At 42.0% G+C, this 23,366-nt stretch overlaps 1 protein-coding gene across 6 annotated transcripts in view; it reads left to right on the forward strand.

The window, feature by feature from the left end:
- Nucleotides 1-23,366, forward strand: part of Pde4d (phosphodiesterase 4D) — a 1,527,171-nt gene that overhangs the window by 1,284,146 nt on the left and 219,659 nt on the right. For all 6 annotated transcript variants that reach the window (XM_004623069.2, XM_004623068.3, XM_004623070.2 and 3 more), the window contains one exon: nucleotides 14,005-14,196. In XM_004623069.2, coding sequence (XP_004623126.1) covers nucleotides 14,005-14,196 — 192 coding nt within the window. The remainder of the gene's footprint in view (nucleotides 1-14,004; nucleotides 14,197-23,366) is intronic.

Here is a 23,366-nt window from a genome sequence, read left to right on the forward strand (position 1 = left end):
GAAACTAGCAGCTGGCAAGCACAATCTGCCACATTTGCAGTCATGATTATTAAATTCTTTGCTTTTCCAAGATTCAGTCCTTCCTCAGGATTAGACACAAAATCATTTCAAGGAAGATGAAAATATTGTTAACTCTGCAAAGTCCTTATTGTGAGAGATTTCACAGCATTTTGACAGACAATGTCAATGTCTGAAAACCTTTAAAGTTTAATCCAAACTCTGTGTATTTCACTCAATGTAAGAAACCACAAGGGAACGCTCAACGCAATGTGGCCACAAGAAAGGGAGCAGCGTGCCTTCCGGGTGGGCCTTTACAGTTTCCTCTTTCATTTCCTCCAAGGTTGTATTTTAGACAAATTATAGAAGAGAGTAATCGTCCATACTTATCACCAAATTAAATTATTAGACATCCTTTACCCCAGGAAGAGTGAGAAAACCTATCTAAGTCACACCACATAGCTCTCTGGAGCCCCTTTCTGTCTTTTACTCCTGTTAAAGGAAAACCCGTATGTTTGGATCATTGAGGTTGGAAACAGAGTAATATCACTTTTCCAAAATAGATTTAATAGTAGGGCTGGAGAAAGCCTTCCTGACCTGTGTGGGGATAGTTCAGACCCAAAAAGAAATACACTCAGAGTTTTCATATCCATTGGAGGAAAAGAAACAGATTCAGGTTACATTTTTAAATCAAGCTTCAGAGAACTACTGCAGTTTTTGTTTTCAGCTTTATTCTTCCTGTAGACTATTTAATCTTCTCAATATGTAACATGTTTAACAATAAGGATGCCACAGAGGATTCATAATGTAGTCGTTCTTATTCGGGTAAGCTTTTGGAAGTTAATTTTAAGTTGTCTAAATATGTACGTACTAGCCAGAGATGTGATTGAGAATCACATCTTGGAAACTCACCTGTCGAAAAGATAATCATAACCTCGGGGAAGACAAGTGTGGTTAAAGATCAGTATTTTCAGAAGTTCAAAGTGATCCTTTTCTCTTTCTTCATAGAGTCAGTCCCCTAGGTCCAGATGATAATAGCTAGGAGGGCGAAAAAAACAAAAACAAACAAACAAACAAAAAAAAAAAAAAAAAAAAAAAAAAAACCACTGGGAGAAGGATGCGCCAAGGATAAGGACAGCTCTGAGAACTTAACCTTCAATAATAACTGAGCATTTATTTTCACTCTCAGCCCATCCCTTGTGTTCCGTCTCATGTTCTGTAATCTGCCCAGCTCTGATGTAGAACCCATGAAGCCCCAGCTCAGAGCCCCTTCACGGCTTGAGACCTTCCAGGTTGCAGGAGACTAGCAGTGGCGCATAGTTGTTGGTTTAAAGTTCATGTTTTTTGGTCATTTTTCTCAAAGTGGACTCTCAAAATTGTATAACATTTTCCACCACCAAACCTCAATTCCATCCCGATTTCATGGCTAATTGTTGGCCAAATGGAAAGATTGAAATGGTTCCCATCAATTGGGAATCTTTTAAGACTCCCGTGTTCTAGACGCCTTTCCAGATTATTTCTTTTAAGTGAATTGATCAGGGGACTGGGGGGATGGCTTGGCAGTCTAAGCGCCTGCCTGGAAAGCACAAAGACTCAAGTTTGATCCCCCAGTACCGCATATCTTGTTTCTGGGCATGCCTTGCTGGCCGCTGAAACTGGGCATGGTGGTGCAGGCCTGCACTCCCAGGGCTGGGGAGGCTGAGGTAGGAGGATCACTGAGTCTGAGCTGTGTAGTGAGACCCTGTACCAAATTAATTAATTAATTAATTAATTAAATCCTTTTTTTTAAAAATGATTTCATCAGTCTCATTAGTTGACATAAACTTTCTTAAAACAAATGGCCCATCCCTAGCCCAAATTGGAAGAACAGTAATGAAATTCATTTGAAGTGGACTCACACGGAGAAGCATGGCAGATAAAAACCAGGGGACAGTGAGTGTGTATCCAAAGGCACTTTTGCATTCACAGTGCCAGCATTTCTTAAGCCACAGCAGGACTGGAGGCCCCATCATAGGTGCCTTGGGCACAAAAATGAAGAAAGCTCAAAATTTCGGCGCTTACGGCGCTTACATTCTGATGGGGAGAGTAGGATAAAAATGAGTTAAGCTAAGTGGGCCAGAGGTTAATGAATTCTGTGGGAAAACTCCGAAGGGAGGAAGGCTCTGGAAGGCTCCGAGATGAGATTAGGGGGCTGTAAATAGGACTGAATGGAAATATTTCGCAAGAAAGCTGACATGGACCTGCTATGTGGACAAAGAATATCTTGGGTAGAATGACGTGGAAGTACAAAGGCCCTGAGAAAGAATACGTTGTGCGTAATCTAGGGATAGAAGAGTGAGAAGAGGCTGAAGCAGAGCACGCTGGAGAAGTGGACGGAGATGGGAGCTGAGTACAGAGGGTCTCCGGCTCCGCAGCCCTCAGGGCCTGAGGCCACTGGGAGGACATGGTGTTTACTCTGCACAAAACTGGGCGCCATGAAGGGCAGGTGAGCAGGGACTGGCTGTGCTCTGATTTTCATTGCAACAGGCTCATTCTGGCTGCAGAATCAAGAGTAAGATGGTGCGGGTGGGAGGGAGCGTGCGGCACAGCAAATCCAGTGTTCCCGTGTGGTTTCGCTAGAGCAACTTCACCTACTCTATAGGCCGCTAATTAGGTATAGAAACACTCTCCACCACCACTTTGCCAGAGAGATATGATTCCTCTTCAGGCTTCTGCTTGATGACCTAACTTAAAGGAACACTGCATTTTGCAAATACAACATCTTAGGAAAAGAAAAGGGCTTTGGTGACCAGTGGGACTCCACACAAGAATAGACTGAATCAGTTCTTGTAGGATGGTAGCTCACTCCAGATCTGTCCCAGTCTTCTAGGGAGTGTTGCATCCCTCTGCTCATCCTTCTTGGCTCTTTGATGGGGTTAGCATGTGATGCCCAGGGGTGAGAGAAGAAGTATGTGATGCTTGCGTCTTTCTCAACCACAGTGAGGCCGGAAGGACATGATGTCATGGCCAGATAAATCAACCTCTACCAACCGCCACATAAACAGAGGGTTCCTGCTTTCCATTATCATCTTACTGCCATATAGTCTAGTTCCTATCTATCTATCTATCTATCTATCTATCTATCTATCTATCTGTAGTATATATTCATTAACTAGATATCATATAATGTTATTATTTTAATAGTTCTTTATGAACAATTGCATATATAGTCACTTATTAGAATGCACATACACACACAGTTATGAGTTGACTGGCTCATCATGTCTAGATAAGTGTCATAGATATGCACCTCCCTCTGCCAGTGTAGACTCTGTTTCTCCAATCTTAAGACTCACTTGTCTCATTAGCCTAGGTTGAACACTTTTGGTATCCTTATTTTTTTACTGTAGTGAAAACAGAAACATATCACATGAAATCTACTCTCCAAGTTTACATGTGTGGTGCACCATTGTTATTATGAGCTCGGTGTCGTGCAGAATATCTTTAGAATTCTTTCTTCCTACATAACCAACACTAGAGACCTACGAAACAGCATGTAGCCAGTTCCCTTTCCCCAGGCTTCATGAGCCATCAGCATTCTGTTTTGTGTGCCTACAGGTTTAAGCTAAGATTCCTCATATGATCAGAATCACACAGCATCTGTCCTTCCGTGGCAGCCTTATTTGCTTGCCTAGTATCCCCAGGGTTCATCTATGCTGAGCACGTGGCAGGCTTTCCCCTATCTGAGACTGGGTAGCATTCCATCCTATGTTTATATCACATTTTCTTCATCCATTCATTCATGAAGGGGCATTGAAATTGTCTCCATGGCTTTGTGATTGTGAACAGCATTGCAGTAACCATGACAGTGGCCTTATTTCTTTGTTGTCACCTCAGTTCTTTTGGTCAATTACCTACAAGTTAGAGTGAGGGATCATAAGATAATCTTATTACTATTTTATGAGGAAGCTACACACTATTTTCTATAGTGACTGTACATATCACAGTCCCACCAATAGCATGCTGGCATTCCAGTCCCTCCACAGCCTTGTCACACTTTTATTCTTTCAATCATGGTCATCCTAGTAGAAGTGCAGAATGCCTCCCACATCTAACTCAGGCTGTCGAGTTCATCTTCCATTGGTCTGCTGCTGGTATTCCTTGACAATATCACCAGCAGGCCAGAAACAAATGTCTGTGTCTCTAGACATCGCCTGATACCTTTACTCATCAATAAGCACACATTCTTTGCTCCAGGCTCTTCCTTATTTAAAGCACCTGTGAAAATGGTAAAATTTAGTTCCTGTTTTCAAATGCCTATCTTCCAAGCAAATATACACACTATGTGACTATCATGATTGGATCATTTAACTTGTAATCTAGGAAAATAGCTAAATATCCTCTCAGTGATACAGAAATACTGCTATCTGTGCATGTCAGTGTACAATGCTATTTTCTACACCCTCGTCTCTCTGGCTAAGCAGGACAAAGTAAATATTAAATAGTGAATTTTGAGAAACAATACCTTTCTATTCCAGAGAAGCTACTGAGCCCACAGAGAAATTTTGAATGAGCAAACTATCACTGGCATTAGTTAGGCACAAGTTTACAATCTGTGATATTGATAACCTTGGCTAAAATATTTAAGAATATAAAGGGGGAAAACGTGCCTATTTATCCAGTTCTACGCTTTTGTTAAGCTCTTGGTTAATCCTCTCCCCTCCCCCAGGAGCACAGCGCCAACATGGATTCCCTTGTACATCCAATAGCATGGGCAGCAGTGCACACAAGAGTTGGCCAGGAACCTAAACAACCACGTCATTGTGGCCCAAGATCCTCAAGCTATATCCTGCATCTGCAGACTGAGGTCTGAAGGAGCATTTCTGCCCATTATATTTGGCCAGAGCCCCACCCCGCTGGTTGAGATCTCCAAACTTTCCACATTTCCTACCAGGAAATTGTCCTTTCTCCTCAGGAATATTTAAAGAAAAAAAAATCAACAGTCCCCACCCTCTCCCAGGATGTTATCGCATGGAAGTGTGAAGCAGGGTGGGACCGTGTCAGCAGCCGACATTGGGAAAACAACCTGGTCCCAGCATCCGGCACCTTGTTGATTGCCAGGCTGGAGGAGAGCTGGCCCTCGCTTCCCTTTATGAGGCTCCTCTTACTCTAGATTCTTCTCACAGCCGTGTGTTCAGGTGTCTTAGTTACTTTTCTCCCATGGCTGGGACAAAATGCACAACATCCACAAGTTAAGTGAGGAAAGGTTTATTTAAATTGCAGTTTGTATAGGTTGCAGTCCATAATAGGCCAAGTCTGAGGCAGCGTGGCTTGGTAGAGGGTAGGAGAGGATGAACAGTTCGTGGCGGACAGAGGTAGCAAAGCAAGCAAGGGACGACCACAGCTCTTTCTGCCCCTTATATCTTATTCAGACCACTCAGAGTGGGTAGTACTCTCACCCTTAATCCTAAGGCCCTTGATTAATCATAGCATTGCGCCATGAATCACTTCCAGGGTCACACTGTAGATCCAGCCACCTCTGATAAAGCCCCGTCTCTGACTGCATGAGGCTTTGGGGAGACATCAAAAGGAGAGCCATCACAGCGGGTAAGGAGGGTGACTCAGAGACAATGACCTGGTGGAAGATTGCCTAGGGAGATAAGGGGTAATAAATTTTTTTTTAAACTTCTCAATATTGGGAATATCCTAGTTGGCAGGCCATGTGGTAGATGCCTCCCAAACACTTTCTCTTCCTGTCCTTACGGTGGCTCAAGAGCAAGGTATGTAACTATCTTTGTCAGGAAACAGAAACTTGGGAAGGTGGAGTAACTGGGCCAAGATCGTGCAAAAGTAACAGCACCAAGATTTGAACTTTAATCCTGATTTCCTAACTAACTCCCAAGGGAAGGTGTTGGCAGATCCAACTCTGGTATCTCCTCACCTTCTGCCAGGGGACAGTAAGATCTCCGGTCAATACACATTGTTCTTACTACAGAGCAGCAGAGGCGTTCTCTATTACTTAGTGCTAGTGAGCGCTCCCAGGGTTCCTAGCAGCGCTCACCAGGGGCTTCCTTCAGGAGCGCTGTGGGGATGCTTTGGTCATGGGAGGTGGTGCTGACAGTATTCCTAGCTGTGTTCCCTACTGTGCTTCACCTCCCACAGGCTCCAAGCTGGGGGTCAGTCTACATCCTGAATGCTACACTACAGAAGGGTTGCTGTTTACCTAGGACAGTGGCAGGATCCAGGCTCAAGGGAGAAAAGAATTATGGTGAAGAAGACAGGCAAAATATTTAAATTGAGGAAGCAAGGCCTAGTCTCAGGCTGAGAAATACCCCTTCGCAAATAAAAATAGGTACGAGAGCAGTAGAGAGAGGAACTATGGGAGCTTTTGGGGAGGCTGGAAAGAAGGAGGGTAGAAAACGCACCAAAATAGAAAAGTGCAAAGCAGTTTCAATGGCCAATCGCTTGTCTGATTCTGTCTGCTTCTTGTGGAGAACTGGTTCCACAGACCAAGCTGGATACATGCAGCCTTCACAAGCCCGGAGGGCAATGGCCACCAGATTCTTGCTCCGACGCCTCCTCGCTGGGGACCAGGGCAGCCAAACATTGCTTCTCTACTGCTGCCTTCTGTAAAAAGGGACAATACAACATATCAGTTCACTCCATTTCCTAATCTCTGTCACACACCTTAATTCCAAATGAAATCTCAAACTCCAAAGAAACCCACCAAATAGGTTACAGCAGAGACAGCTTTGCACCATAATTCTGGGTTCAAATCAGAGGATTTCACTCATTCTGAAGAATTGGGTGACATAAAAACCAAGCAGAACCGGCCTCTGCAGGCACTATTACAAGTTAGCCAGAGTGTTCACTTTACAGTAACACTTGAGGGCCGACCTGATAGCTCAGCGGACTAAGGTGCCTGCTTAGGCACAGCGCAGCGGCCTGGGTTCAATCCCCAGCGTGCAGTGCCAGTCCTGCCCCTGGGGTGCACTGAGATGGCAACTGAGACTGGGTATGCTGGCACGTGCCCATAATCCCAGGACTTGGGAGGCTGAAAATGGGAGAATCACCATGAGTTCGATTTATATAGTGAGACCCTGCCCTAAATACAGGAAAAAAAAAAGTAACACTTGAAGTTCTTCCCAGCTAAGGAAGCTAAGAAGTGTTCTTGTATATTTTAAATTACTAATAGGACATTTTATAACAGAAATAAAACATGGTGAGTCCATTCTGTCAGGCGTTAGAATGCAGTGGTTTGAGTTTAAAACCCATTCATGGGATTTATGATTTGAATACATGCTTTAAATTAGAACACCACTCAAAGCTACACGTTACTCACTGGTCAAGCAGAAAATATAGTGTGTGTCAAAGGGTTATGAGGACAGGGCAGCCAAATGATGCGCATGCAGTGCGGGGACAGTGCTCCGAGCTGCTGTTGTCGCTGGCATTGTCATCACGATCCCTCTCATGAGGTATTCTCACCATCCTCGTTTCCTTAGACCCATTCCCAAGCTTCTGTTGAGCATGTGCTTGGCTCCACGTAACAGTCTGAAGGAATCTCCATGCCCGCGTGGCTGCTGAAGACTTCTCCAGACGCTCAGAGATTTTCATGTCTCAGTTGGGGTGAGGGCTGCCTTACCGCTCACTGCCTCCTTGTTTTGTTAGTAGGGCCACCTGGACTGTTTACTAAGGTGCTTCGGGAGGAAGGAGTTTGTTTGATCCTAGGTACATTTGTGGCATGAATTAACTCTCAGTTAAATGAGGCCAACTTTCAGGAAAAGGAGTAGGGGTCTAACTCTTGAATAACTTACTACCCACTGAGAAAAAAAAAAAAAAAAAAAAGTACTGTTGTGTTTTGTTTTGTTTTTTCCCAAAACTTACCTCTCCCAAGGCAAGCTTTCTAGTTCTAATAGCAGAAGCCTCTGAATTAATGAGCCTTATCTGGGGGCAGCCATTCCCCTCTCGGGTCTATAGATTTTGTATTTTGTGGGTTTCTGCTCTCCTCTGATTAAGTTTTTTTGTAACAAGCCCAGCAATGTAGAAAGCGCTCCCTGCGGAGGACACGGCCTGCCCACCGCCCTCCTGCGACGTCTTTCTTCTCCACTGTTCCTCGGGACAGGCCTTTGCTGGGCTTCCGCAGCGCTGCAGGCCTCCCTGCTGGGTCTCGTTCCGGAGGCCCCCGCGGCTCTCTGCGCCCGCATCTCCCACCTTGTGCACATGCCACACGCGTCCTTTCTTGGTGAGTGGCTGCTGCTGCTTCCCCCGCGCCAACTCTAGCCTTTGCGGATGCTATTTTCTGCCTGCGCCTCAGAGATGCCCATTTTCCCACCTCTTCAACCCCTTTCCGTTCATTGCGGGCATCATATTTATGATTGCCTGATTCCCACAGTGCAGCAACATTTGCTATTTATATACGTGACCCCAATGCCGTATGGGTGAGAGGGCTTGTATCTCTACTACTTCCTATGTGGCTCTGTTAAGTAGACTTCAGTGCCTTGCTCCAAAACATTGTTTCTTTTTAATTTTTTATTTATTTATTTATTTTTATGTATTTGGTACAGGATCTCATTATGCTCGGAATCATAGCGATCTTCCTGTCTCAGCCTCCCCAGCGCTGGGATTACAGGTGTGTGCCACCATGCCTGGTCTCGGTGGCTAGCTCAGTGCAACCCGGGGCTGGGCCAGCATGGCACGTGGTGCCAGGGATTGAACCCCGGTCCCTGCACTTGCCTAAGCAGGCGCTTCGCTGAACTATCCGGCAAGATAGCTCAGCGGTCGAAAGCGCCTGCTTAGTAAGTTTAGACAAGTGCGCAGGGACCGCAGTTCGATCCCTGGCATCAGATGCCACGCTGGCCCATCCCAAAGGTGGGCTGAGTCAACCACAAAAAAAAGAAAAAATATATTATGTTTACTATATCTGTACTTGTTACAGCGTTAATCTAAGAATGTAGGACCCACTATGCTGGTGTTTATCCTTGAATCCGACATAATACTATGTAGCCTCTTTTTCTAAAAAGTGAGCCCCCAGTACTAATGTTTGATCACGTTTTATAGTAGGGATTCTCATTAATAACATTTTTTCTTGAAGAATTTTCAACATTATTTAACGTAATTGAAACCCACCAGGGAAATGTTCTCAGATCCTAGGTCTACCTCCTAAGCTAGTCTGAGAAAAGTTCTATTTACCAAAATTTACAGTCATTCCCCAAAGCATCAGTGATACTTATGTTATTGTGCCCCAGCATACTAATTATAGTATTTAATGATTTGCTACAAATTCAGTTATGCCTTCTTGAGTCTTTAAAATTAAGTCCTAAGCATCTGTGGCCATTTTAATCTTCCCTATCACTCTACTTTTATTCTCATTAATATTTCTTTTTTTCCATAATTTTATTGAGAGACAAATACCAGTGAGACAGCTTCAAACCAAATTGGTAGGACAGTTTCAATAATTAACACATTGCATATATTCTTCCTAGTGGTTAATTGCTGTACAAGATGCGGACATGATATCCTATTTACAAACACCATTAGAACAAATCCCTCTATTCATTAAGAGAATGTAACTATATATCCTAACCGCTTTGAATACACAGATACAAAATGGACATTCATCTGTATCCCCTTTTTTGTTTAGTTCCATTATTTGAATATTATAGGTGTGTTAACTCAGCAAAATATTCTAAGAGTCCAGTAGCCCATAATAGTATTGGGTCAGCTGTAGGGGACTTAGGCCAACAATTTCTGACACTGATACTCATTAATATTTCTTAGATTGTTGTAATTTCATTCATATTGTGAATCACTTGCTATAGATGATTATTTTTTGTTTTTGTTTTTGTTTTTTGCAAAGCCAGGGATTGAACTCAGGGCCTTGTACTTGCCAGGAAGCACTTTTATTCCACTGAGTCATCTCCCCAGCCCCTGATCATGAGATTTGTAGGGCGGGTGATTTTAAGACCTTTTCTTTAGACTGCTTAAGAGCTAATTTAGGCCTTCAAATTTATTTTAAATGAATATTTTTTAAAGAAAACATCTCCATCTAGTGGACAAAGCTTTGTATTACAATCTACAAATAAGGGTGTTAGGATGGCTTATCAAGCATTTTTTCTGACCTATTAATAAATGTTTTAGTTGTAATAGGTAGCATTATGGCAAAAATGTTGAAAATTTTAATACACTTACCAATATATTCTGAGACTTACAATAGAGGGTCTCTGTAAATTGTCTTCCTTCATTAAACAGGAAAGTTATAATTTGAAAATACAAATTAGAGGTTATCTTTCCGTTTTGAAATTTACTCAGTTCAACTCAGAAAACTTAAACCAAGACTCGCATTCCTTGTATCCTCTATTTCTGTTCATGCAGAACAAGGGTATGTTATTTTTTATTCTCTTAAGAGCGGCATCATCTTAATAATTTCTAAGAAACCAGCATGGGCACTTCTTACATGTGTTTGCATTTTAGATCTTTGTGCTGAAAAGCGGCCGTGGCTCTCTCTTTAGGAGAAAAATCCACTCCCATATGCCTTCTGCAGCCCTCTTTTCCTCTTGTTTTTCCTTTTTTTCTCAGCACCGGGGATTGAACTCAGGACCTTGCGCTTGCCAGGCAGGCACTTGTTCTATTGAGCTATCTCTCCAGCCCTTATGAATGCATTGAGGTTTTTTTCTGAAGCCCTCTTTTAAACATCTTTTCTATAGAAACTTCTCACGTGTCCCCACTTTAAAAAATGATTTTAATGATTGATTGATGTGGTACAGGGTCTCACTACCCAGCTCAGTCACAGTGATCGTCCTGTCTCAGCCTCCCCAGCGCTGGGATTACAGGAGTGTGCCACCATACCTGATTTTAGTAGCCGGCTTGGTGCATCCAGAGTTCCAGGGCCAGCATGGCAGACGGTACTGTGGATCCAACCCAGGTCCTTGCTCTTGCCAGGCAGGTGCTTAGAGCGCTGAGCCATCTCCCCAGCCTGTGTCCCACTTGTTTTATGTCAGTCTGTTCATAGTAGGTGCTCAGTAGTGCTTATCAAAATAAGAATATTGGGGCCAGGGAGATGGCTCAGTAGAATAGGCGCTTCCCTTGGCAAGCGCAAGGGTCTGAGTTCAATCCCCGGTTCTGCAAACAAACCAAAAAAAAAAAAAAAGAAAGAAAGAAAGAAAAAAGAAAAAAAGCAGAAGGAGCTTGCCTGAAATTTGATGATTAGAAAGTTATTTAAATTATTTGATGGTTCAAATTCTTTTTCTCTCTGGCTTTTCGTGAGCTAGCCAGAGTACCTACGAATGTGGACCTGTTGTATCCAGGTGAATCAGCCCCTGTGTTTAGTGCCACAGTTACTGATGTGTACTTTTGATTGTATTATTATACTCTTGAGTAGGAAGGGCTGGAGGAACAAGAGAGGACTGAGCCCGTTAGCCCAAGGACTTTGGTCCATTAACTTTTCTCGGACCTGGTAACCTTGTCTATGAAATGAATCTGTTCACCTGGATAATTTCACACTGTCCTTACACAACTGGTGAGTGCATTTGGAAGGTGGTACATTTTTAAGACATTTTAAACTGGAAAACATATTGTGGACTTGTTAAGCTATACTGGAAGTTTTCTCTTTGCTTTCAATTTCATGGACTGCTTTGAGGACCAAGTTCCTTGGTCATAGGTCCATCCTTGAAACCCCTACTTTATTGTCCCGCTTTCGCTTCCAATCCTGGAATTGCAAAAGTATTTGTTAATAACTTCAATAGATAAAATGAAAGTTTTCCAAAATATCTGGTTAATAGTTTGGATAAAAATTCCAATGGGAAAAATGGTGACGACAACTAAATATTTTCCTTTATTTGTTCACCTTCTTTTTAAACCACATACCTCCTGGACAGCGTTCAACTAGGAGTCGGTTCTCCTAAGGACAAATGACAGTTGACTTTAATACTGACTAAGGTTTCACTGAACTCACTCTTCATGGAGAATGGATCTGGACTCTAAGGACAGCAACCTTCACATCTGCATATGTGGTTCTTTCTTCTTTTTTCTTCTAACACTAAAGTCTGTGTCATCAAACCTAGTACCAGTCACTCATCTAATCAGTGTCAAATCCTTTAGCTAGAGATAGTTTTCTGCTTTTGTTTTCATTTTCTGTTTTTGTGGTGCTGGGGATGGAGCCCAGGAGCTTTCGCGTATCGCCCTCTGCTGCTGGACGTCAGTCCCGGCTTTAGCAGAGTTTGGGAAAGGCTGTGTGGAACACTAAGAATGCAGGATTGAGTCTGTGCTTGCGGAGAGCTCACAGGCCAGGGCTGCGGACATGGAGGGGAAGCTGGGATGCATTGCCAGTTGCGTCACCGGGAATCCAAAAGAAAGAGCCTTTCCTGCAGCTTGGAGGCAGCAGAGAAGCTTTTCAGAGGCAGGCAAAGTCCTCACGGATGCAGAACCGTTAGGCAGGAAGTGGCCAAGCAGAGGAGCAGGAGGTTAGGCGCAGAGAGCTTAGGAGAAGGAAGCTGCAATTCAGAGTGAATGGGGGTTGGAACACCTGACGGGGACCTTGGGAAGGCAAACCGCTGTGAATAAGAGCAGACGGTCCATGTTTAGTCACCCTTCCATTCTGTGGAGAGATGGAGACTTCACTCCGAGGCTAAAGAGGGTCAACAATGGGTTTTCAATGGAAGATGGAATAATACAGATTTGCATTTTTAAAAATTCATACTTGTTACAGTCTGGGAAACTATTTCCAGACTAATTAGATAGCTCTTTTGATGATGTAGGTGAGAGTTGATAGACTCCTGAATATAAAATACTGCTAATGAGGGATTTAGGAATAACAGAAATGAGTGTATGAGTAGGTGGAGTGGGGGAGTCACAGGCCCTGACCAAGACATGGTGTACATGTGGGGCATCTGTTGATCAGAACTCACCTATTTAGCAAACTACTACAGATTTCTTCCTTTCTGAGAAGAAACTTGCTACTTAGAAGAGCTGTTTTTGCACAATGCTCCTTTTTAACTAAAGTTAAATTGAGTTTGTGTCTTGTCAAAACCTTGGGGAAACAAGAACCTGAAGCTGATGTGCTTGGTATTTTTATTTATTTCAGTATCTTCATTTTTTTTAATTTAATTTTTTCCATAATTTTATTGAGAAACAAATAGCAATGAGACAGTTTCAAATCAAATTGGTAGGACAGTTTCAATAATTGCGCACTCTCTTCCTAGTGGTTATTTGCTATACAAGATGCAGACATGATATCCTATTTACAAACACTATTAGAACAAATCCCTCTATTCATTAAGAGAATGTAACTATATATCTATCCTAACCATTTTGAATACATAGATACAAAATGGACATTCATCTGTATCCCCTTTTTTGTTTAGTTCCATCATTTGAATATTATAGGTGTGTCAACTCAGCAAAATATTCTAAAAGAGTCCAGTAGCCCATAATAGTATTGGGTCTTCCGCTTGACTGGCAATGTCAGAAATTGTTGATCTGAGTCCCCTACAGCTCAACATAGCACCATGGCTTTACTTCTTATACTTCGTTTTTATACTTTTCTGCTGGATGGTTAAGACCAAGGTAAAGCAGGACCTATGCAACAAGAGTTGCAGCTTTTGGGTCTGATAAGGTCAGTGAAATCCCCTCAGGATTTATCCTGAGATCCTGTACCTCAGATTGTAGAACCTTTGTCAGTGTCAGCCATGTGGATGAGTCACGGCCATTGCTTGGCCAATGTGCTCTCTGTGAAAGCCTGAGAGAATGTTTTCTCTCCATGTGACTCTCCTTAGGCACACTCGACATCATTGATCGCTTTCCTCTTTGGCCCCATAATCTCCTTGATCAGAAAATTTGGGACACTACTGAGTTACGTGACGTTGCAGTACCAGTTCTCATATGTCCTGAATCTTAATTGAGTATCTTCATTCTTTAGCAGCAAAAATCGGCTATGTTTTTCCATAGTCAACTCTAAGCTAAAGTTACCCCCTGTGCTATACTATCAAACTACAAGTATTTACAGTAACATTATTGCTTTTCTTGCATTTACAGTTTCGATGTGGACAATGGCACATCTGCGGGACGGAGTCCCTTGGACCCCATGACCAGCCCAGGATCTGGGCTAATTCTTCAAGCAAATTTTGTCCACAGTCAACGCCGGGAGTCCTTCCTGTATCGGTCAGACAGCGACTATGACCTCTCTCCAAAATCCATGTCCCGGAACTCCTCCATCGCCAGTGATATGTGAGTATGAGGGAGGGCAAAAGGGGGAGCACCTGGCGGAAGCTGATGAAGCTTGGGGCAAGAGTTGGTGATGCGATGTCATCAATGACTGGGGCTCTTCTACCTCGCTGTGCCCTAACACAGAAAGGAGGAGTAAAATTATATGTGCTCAAAGTGAGTGGCAGAGATAACTTGTGTACACTGTCATACTGCATAAGAAGCATTTGTTTTCCTAGAAATGCATCAGAGAGGGGGTCAGGGAGATGGCTCAGTAGAATAAGTGCTTGCCTGGCAAGCACAAGGGCCGGAGTTCAATCCCCAGTTCCACCAAAAAAAAAAAAAAAAAAAAAAAAAGTGCACTCCTAGAAATGCATTGGAGAGAGTGGAGTGAGGGTTACATTTGTAATAGAAACTTACACTTAAAACATCAGCTTAGAGAGGGCCAGGGATATAGCTCAATGGTGTAAGTACCTGAGTGACATGCACAAGGTTCTGAGTTCAATCTCTAGTACTGCAAAATAAATACGTAAATCTTAAAACATCAGCTTAGAGCTGGGGATTTAGCTCAGTGGTACAGTGCCTGCCCCATAAGTGTAAGTAAGGTCATAAGTTCAATTCCTGATACCTCCCCCACCCAAAAAAAAAAATTAAGCTTATATTTATATAAGAACTGAGTTTTAGCTACTCAGATGAAAGGAATATTTTATATTTTAAAACTTTTCAACTCAGTTTGAAAATATGTTATACTACAGTGGACAGGGTTGGGGAGATATCTCAGCTGAGGAATGTCTAGATATTGGCAGCTGTTTGCCAGATAACTTAAGAAAGCTTCTGCAGAGGTTTGCTCAAATGAAACTGATTTCTAAATAATGAATCACCAGAGGCAACCCCAGAAAGCATTAGACAGACTTAAATGTGGCTTAAAGCACAGCACAGAGTGGAAAGTAATTAAAACAGAAAGGTGGATCCACACGCTTCTGGTTGTCATTAGCTTACCTAGGCAAGGCGTTTTTGTGTTTGTTGTACTGTTCTGTCTTCAGGAATCTTTCATGTGGCGATGTCTGCTCTGGGCCTTGTGGCTTTCTCTCTCTCCTCTCTCTCTCTCCCCCTCCCCTTCCTCCTCTCTGTCTCTGAATTGGTCTCTACGTCTCTGGATCTAGACATTTGTCTAGTCGCGCTCAACATCTCCTGCCACCATGTGAGAATCTCCTGACAGTTTGCAGTTGGCCTTTCAGGATTTATGCTCTAGGAGGTCCCTGAGGGTTGCTTTTGGTATCATAGTGGATCATCCGGGCACAACAGTGGGCCTCAAATAAAATCTTAGAAGTGTTTTGTTTTACTCATTAATGTAACATATAATTCTTTTTGCTACTTTTGAGCAGTTATTTTGTTGGTGTTTAGTCTTATTCATCTTCATATAATTTTCTTTTCCCAGTGATCATATTTCTATATTATTCTGAGCCTACTTTCTTAGCCTTGAAACTTGGGACTCTTATAGATTCATTCATGGACAAAGTAAATATGTCTTGGGAACTGTAGTGTATATGAAGTTCACCATCTGTGGAGCAGTAGAGCCTGGCATTTGGGGCCATTAGGATAAAATATAACAGGCACCAGCCATGAGGTGCTACTCTGGCCAAGAGTAGGGGCATGAAAGTAACAGGCTAAGAGGGAAACACTAACAAAATATAAAAAACGGAAAAAGCATGGCTCAGTTAAAAAAAAAAAAGCTGCTTGGTGTAAGTAGCAAAATGTGCTAAAAGACAAAGGAGTCAAATAGTTCAGAACCTGACAGCCACAGAGGTTTTAGCTGGTGTTCGGCTATTCTTGTTTTCATGAATTATGGTTTCTTTTGTGAAATTATTGCATGACAAAATTGACTACAGGAAAAGTAGTTCATATGTAATTCACAGAAATAAAGCAAAGCAAGTATGGTAAAAGCCTAAATCAAGATGATGGCAGTGGGACAAGAAAGTTAGGTCAGCTACAAGAGGCACTGTGCTTCTATGAATTTGTGCACATGTGTGCATGTGTGTGGAGACCGCCACTCACGAAAGAGGATCGGGAAATGGTAACACCTTCATCCTGCGTGAGTAAATAGATGATGTTTCCATGAGAAATAAAAGACCAACAGTGGACAATGTAATGACAGGTAATAAGTAGTGGATTTAGTTTTTTATGGGATGAGGATGAGAGGGGGAAGCACCATGAAGCACAAGGACCAAGAGGAGAAATTACAGAGAACTAGGACAAATTGGAAGAAGCAGCGTTGTCTGTAATTACTAGGTCTTTGGATGACAGCTGATCCAGGGGTTGTAGGTGGTAGAACAGAAGCCCAGTAGGTTAAGAGTGAGTGGAGAGTGAAGATCTGAAACAGCCCACACATCTGTAAGGAAGGTTAATGAACAAAGCGGGGGTGGTGGGGGAGTGAGGCTGCAGGAAAAATTACGCTTCAGGGGATGTTCATGCATTTTAAATTTTAAACCATTAATTTTTTTAAATTAATGCATGAGTTCGGTAAAGAATCCCCAAGATGGAGAGTAAAAGTTCAAGAAAGGATATTAAAACAAGATGCAGATGCTGACAAAATTCTGCTCCTACGCTCAGTAGGAGAGACTCCATGCAAATGTCCTAAACATTGTATTCGTTAGGAAAACAAAGAAAAAGGATGCCAGGGAAAGGCGGGAGGCACGAATGTGGAGCTCAAGGAGCGAAAGGTCTAGGGGGGTGGAGGCTACTGCATCCTCCACTTTGCAATCAGACAGAAGTTGTGGTCACTTGATAAGAAGGGGAGAGGGCTGGGGCTGAAATAGCCACTCTGCTGATGATGAAAAGGAGCAGAAGAGATTCGCAGAGGGATTCTGAGTGTACCCATCGGTGGTTATAGATAAGGTGAGGCAAGGAACGCTAATGTGTTCCGGAACACTACTTGTTGCTCTATCATTTGACTTGATAGAGGGCAGGAGAAAAATCACATTGAATTAAATGGACTCTCTTCTACATAGTGATGTTCTCAAATCATACAAACTGACCGCTGGAGGCTACTATACACAGTTTATTTCACATCCTCTACTCATGTTAGCAAACATTAAATACACATCTATATTTTATGAAAAGGCTGTAATATTTTGTATTTCATAAGGGCACCAATTTCCAAAGTTCACTTTGGCCTCATGTTACTCTGAACCAACGCAAGAGTTTCTTTCTTTGATCAGACTCACGTAAGATGGACAAACTTCACCAAACTGTGATGCAACTCAGTGTGGTTTTGGATTTTTTTTTTTTTTTGTACCAGGGATACAGTGTCTACAGGGTCTCACTATCTAGATTGGACTCGTAGTGATCCTGCTGTTTTTCAGCTTCCCAAGTGCTGGGATTTATAGGCACATGCCACCAGGCCCAGTCTCAATCACCATCTCAGCGTGCCCCAGGGGCAGGGCCAACACAGCATGCCAGGGATGGAACCACAGCCACTGCACTCTGCCTAAGCAGGCGCTTTAGTCTGCTGAGCTATCTGGCTGGCCCTAGTGTGTTCTTTTTTTTTTTTTGCAGAACCAAGGATTGAACCCAGGACTCTGCACTTACTAGGCAAGCGCTCATTCTACTAAGCTATCTCCCCAGCCCCCTAGCCTTACCTTTTTTAAAACACTGCTGTGTAGATTGTCCATTGTCTATAATTCGCCTGCTTCATAGACAGCATTACACTGATTCACTTCATGATTGGAAATCAATTATTTTAGTCTAGCCCTCCTATGGAGAACATCCCTTAGGTATTTCAAACTCTATCAAGAAAGGTTTATGATTATCTATTGAAATGAAGTGTTTTGGAAAACATCTCCATGCTTTGTAACTGTGACTAGGAGTGCTTAGTTTATCGATACCGCGAAAACCGACGGTCTTCCTCGCAGACTGTCATCAATTTATAAATAGATAGCAGTAGAATGCCTGAGACTGTAGGAGGAAAGCTGGTGCTAGCAACGATGACAGTAATACACATCACACCCACGTTCGTGCCGTGTCCCACCCTGGTACCGCACGCCATGCCGGCCCTGAAAACGGGCTAGTTGGTGCGTGCCCATCAGTCCAGCACTGGGGCAGCTGAAGACAGGAGCGTCCCCGTGAGTCGAAGCTGCGTAGGGAGACCATGTGTCAAATAAATAAATAAATCTATTCATTTATTTTAAAAATGCTTGCCTGGCAAGCACAGGGTCCTGAGTTCAATCCCCAGTACCACAAAAATAAATAAATAAATAAATAAATAAATAAATAAATAAATCTAAAAATAAATAAGAATGCTAAAAAAAAAAACACCTAAATTCATTTGCCCAAATGAATTACCTAGCCCAATGAAGATTTGGCTAAGAATAAACTAAGATAGAAGCTCAAAGTGACCAAAAAAAGCAATCAAGCAGAAGTCCAGCTGACTTGAGTGTACATTATACACAGAATCTAAAAACGTCACTGATTTAAGGCAAAAGAGACATCCCTGGCGCCTTCTATTTCAGCATTACCCCAGAGTTTGTTAAGTATAAACATCACAGTAGCAACTTCATTCTTTATGAAACTTAGACATTTTTAAAAATGCTAAATATTAGTATAAGTATAATAAACAAATAAACCCATGGAAAGCAAATTTGAATTATTGTTTATTGTAGATACTACTAGTGATGGAAGGCTGCCCCATGAAGAAGCGTGAAGAAAATTACATAACAACAATCACATTTTTCTTAAAGTTCTTCAGAACGCATTTAAACTTATTTTAGCTTCAGAGCCGGAGAGATGGCTCAGTGGAATAAGTGCTTCCCTGGAAAGTGCAAGGGCCTGAGTTCAATCCCCAGTTCCACAAAAAACATAAATAAATAAAATAAAATTATTTTAGCTTCAGAATAAGTTATTTCCACTATTATGCATGATCCATTAATAAAATATATATATTTGAAAACACACAAACCTAGTCTGCATTATGAAGGTTAGTAGGACAATCAATAGTAACAAGAATAGCATGCAGCTATAAAGATATTATTTTATTTAAATATGAACACACTCTCAAACCATTTAAATTAAGTGACAAGCTGGGCATGGTGGTATACACTTGTAATCCCAGCACTTGGGTGGCTGAGGCAGGAGGATTGTTACGAGTTGAAGATCGTCCTGCACTACAAAGTGAACTCAAGGCCAGCCCGAACTGCATAGCGAGACCGTGTCTCAAAAAGACTTCATTAATTAAATGAAAAATCAATTCACCTGAAGAACTGGTCCCCACTTGCCATCCGGTGTAGAGTGTACACTGTCATGCAGAAACCGAGATGACCTATGGGTCTCTTTACTGCCTTTACAAGCTGTACTGCTACCTGCAGAGAGCAACAGGGAGTCCCTGCGAAGGGGGCAGTGAGGAAGAAGTGTGTGGGCTCAAAGGGATCACAAAAGCCTGGGGCACAGTCCTCCCTGCATAATGTGTCCCCGTGTAACACAGAGATAATCAGACCTCAGAGACCAGGCTTTGGACACTACCGAAGGAGAATTTTTCCCTCAGGGACTGCGCAGCATCCCCCATTGCTACCTCTGACTGCTTCTTTCCTGAGCAGTGAGAAAATGCTCCTAACCTGCGGGGCCGCCAGTGCAAATTTTCCCAGATAGGTCTTCCTTCTCACTGGGTGTACCCACTGATAATACTTAGTTCCAAGTTTGAAAGACACAGAAGTATTACCTAGATGTGTATCCACATTTTTATTCCGTTCATAGGACTCTTCCTTTGTCTTACTAGAGTATCTATCTACAACAATACAAATGAGATTTGTTATACTACAGTGACTCTACTCTTCATTGACATACCTGAAATGTTCCTAACCCCTCCTAACTAGATCTGAGATCATGTTACACTAAGGAATATTTATAAGCAAACCAGTTTGCCCTTTGCAAGACAAATCCCATTAACTAAACACAGAAAGTTACTGTGACCAAATTGTCCTTCACCTGTTGGAGTTTTCCCAAGTAGAGGAGGTAGGAACTATGGGACTGGGGCTACTGTTTCCAAAATATGCTCTGAGACACCAGAGGGAACTCACACGGGGAGGGATAGTTTCAAATTTCAGAGGGAACACAGAAGCACAGTCACAAAACTAGTAGAGAGTTTATATTGCATCTTTAGGCCATAACATGCCTTTCCTTGAACTGCCTTTGCAAAACAGTGCTGCGGTGGTTGCTGGATAGAAGGCAGTATGAATAAACATTGCCGTGGAATCAGAAAAAGGCGATGTCATGTCTTGTTCCGAAGCAAGAAATTGTGTGCTGCTCAACAGGTGCTAAATTGTTAGAAGGACCCCTATTACATTATACTAACTATATAACAAGGGGACCTCTGATTATTTTTTTAAGCAGAGGAGTGCTATTTAATGAAAGAAGAAAGATGGCATTGAGTGTGTTATTAACTGAGAAGGTTTGAGACCCTTTGTATTATAATATTTATGTCCTTAGATTTGAAGCCAACTCAAATCTCTGTATGAACAGAAATTGTATTAAAACAAAGGAAACGGAGCCGGCCAAATAGCTCGGCAGATTAAAGTGCCTGCAAGCAGGCACAGGGGCCAGGGGTTCAATCCCTGGGGCTGCTGTGCTGGCCCCGCCCCCGGGGCACACTGAGACGGCAATTGAGACTGGATGTGGTGGCGTGTGCCTATAATCCCAGTTCTTGGGAGGCTGTAAACAGGTGGATCACTACAAGTCCGACCAAATAGTGGGACCCTGAACACCTGAACACCCTGTAGATCCTTCCCTAAAATACAGAAGAAAAAAAAAGGAAGCAAATTCCAAGCCATGAACTTTCAGATGAACCCTAGACAGCTTATTTTGTTCTAAATTCTGGTAGGGTCCTGGGTAGCCAGAGTCCTTTATTATGAAAAGTGGTCTTATTTTAGTAATGATCAAGGTAGACTGTTCTTTTCCTTCCAGTCTTGAGAGCTAACCTCTAATGTTGTCACTTGGGAACAGGAATGCAGTGTCTAGCTATTAAGTCCCTGTTTTAGTAGAATGTTATAAGGTCCTTGACTACCAGATAACTTTTTGCTGTCTTTTTTTTTCCCATCTACCTTTTTTTCTCATTTTGCATCTTTGTCCATTATTCATATGAGAAAGTCTTTTTATTATTAATTCAAAAAGAGCAGGTGTGGGTTAGAGTTGTAGCACAGTAGTGGAATATCTGCCTGCCATGCATGGGCCCTCCAGTTCAATCTCCAGTGCCAGGAGGAAAGAGGGAAGAAAGGAAGGGATACAGGGGATGGATGGAAGGAGAGAGGGAGAAAAGGAGGAAGGAGAAAGGGAAAGAGAAAGAGACAGAGACAGACAGGCACAGAGACAGACATAGAGACAGAGACAGAGACAAACCAATAGACAGACAGAAGGTTCCATGATGGGTAAAAAATAAATTAAACATTTTTTTCAACCCCCCATGAACTAAAAAATTTAAAATAACAATGGAACTTACATATTCTATTTTCAATCTCATATTTTAAAACATCACAAAAAAGGAAGCCCTAATATTTGGAAATTTTCAGTGGTTGTATTTTTAGTCCTACAGGATGAAAATATAGCTTGAATTCCATTGCAACACCACAGCGAAGATGTCCCCATGTCTGCATACCACTACATAGGGTTCTACATTTATATAACAAATTATTTGCATTATATATACTAATATTTCATGATTATCATAGCCAAAGTAATAAATATAGCTTCAGGTCTTAGGGATTATAGAAAGATAATTATTACCCATGAAGATTTCTTATAGTAAAGAGAAAAAGAACTGAAACCTATCTGAGCGTGTAGCTAATTCATTATTTCGGTCCTAAGGCCTCTGAAATTCTGTTATCTTTTGGGGGAATTTTGCTATAATGAATACCATACATATTCTTAATCTCATACATATGTACTGTTTCTCAGTGTTTGTACTCAGGTTTTAATTGTGGGAAGGAAAAATAACACTAAGGAAAATCCATACTAAGTCTAAGAAATAGACGGTGTGAAGATGAAATACATACATATATATATTTTAGTACAAGGTCTACAGGGTCTCACTACACAGGTCAGACTCATAGTGCTCTCCTGTTTTCAGTAAATATGTATATATCTGATTTGTTTTATCTAGACTTAAAACTTTATAAAGAGTGACACTTTTTATAAAAAATGGGAGGAGGAATATTTTAACAATAATAGTGATTACCCACAATCCCATAAAACATCTAACTCCTGTTAGAGAACAAAACAGGTTCAACTAGGTCATGCAAGGTTGCCCTGTTTTTCAGTGCCAAAAGAAAACAGTGACCTGGCGAGATAGCTCAGAGGTCTAAAGCACCTGCTTAGGTAAGCTTAGGCAGCCTCAGGAGACTGCGGTTCAATCCCGGGCACCACATGCCACACCAGCCCCATTCTCAGGATGGGCAGAGCCAGCCAAAAAGAAAAAGAAAACAGTACCTGACAGCAATTTTTGAGTGAAGTTAACTAAAATTAGGAAATTGCGAAAGTTGCCTTTAAAAAAAAAATGGCTGGCCCAGTAACCTAGGTGGCACCTCAGTGCTTTGTGGACCTAAATAAAACACTCACAGCTAGAAATTACAGGGTCCTCCAGCCCTTGAGAGCTGAAGAAGGCAAAGGGCCATTACACAAAAGGGTCTGATTCACCTAATTGTGGCTAATAATTGTGGCTCACTTGCTTTCTCATTTTCATGCTTCTTTTTTTATGTAGTAAAGACTGAAATAAAAGCTGGACTGTAGTCTAGTGTATAGCAAAATGGAAATTTTATGAACTTGAAATGTTGCCAGTGGGTAGTGGTATTGGGTAAGACAGAGACGGGTGAGAGGGACAAGAAAGTTGAAAGTAAGACAAGTGTGTCTACTACATTCTAAATAAAAGACTGCATTAACTGGCTGGCATGGCAGGATAAGTACCATTCTTTTATTCACTGGACAAATATCAATAGCACCACTCCATGCCAGGGTTTCAGTTGAACGCACCATACCTTTGTGAAATCAACACACACACAAAAAAAAAAAATGCTTGCAGTGCATATTTCTGTCTTTACATAGTTTTATTTACAACTCTAGATGAAAAAAGGAGACAGGCAACTGATACTGAGATTTCTGTCTAAATGCCTGTTTCTACTTATCTGTCAGTCATTTAAAATACTTATTTTGCTTGT

The sequence above is a fragment of the Octodon degus genome, unplaced genomic scaffold (genome assembly GCF_000260255.1).
Source record: "Octodon degus isolate 3935 unplaced genomic scaffold, OctDeg1.0 scaffold00001, whole genome shotgun sequence".
Classification (NCBI taxonomy): domain Eukaryota; kingdom Metazoa; phylum Chordata; class Mammalia; order Rodentia; family Octodontidae; genus Octodon; species Octodon degus.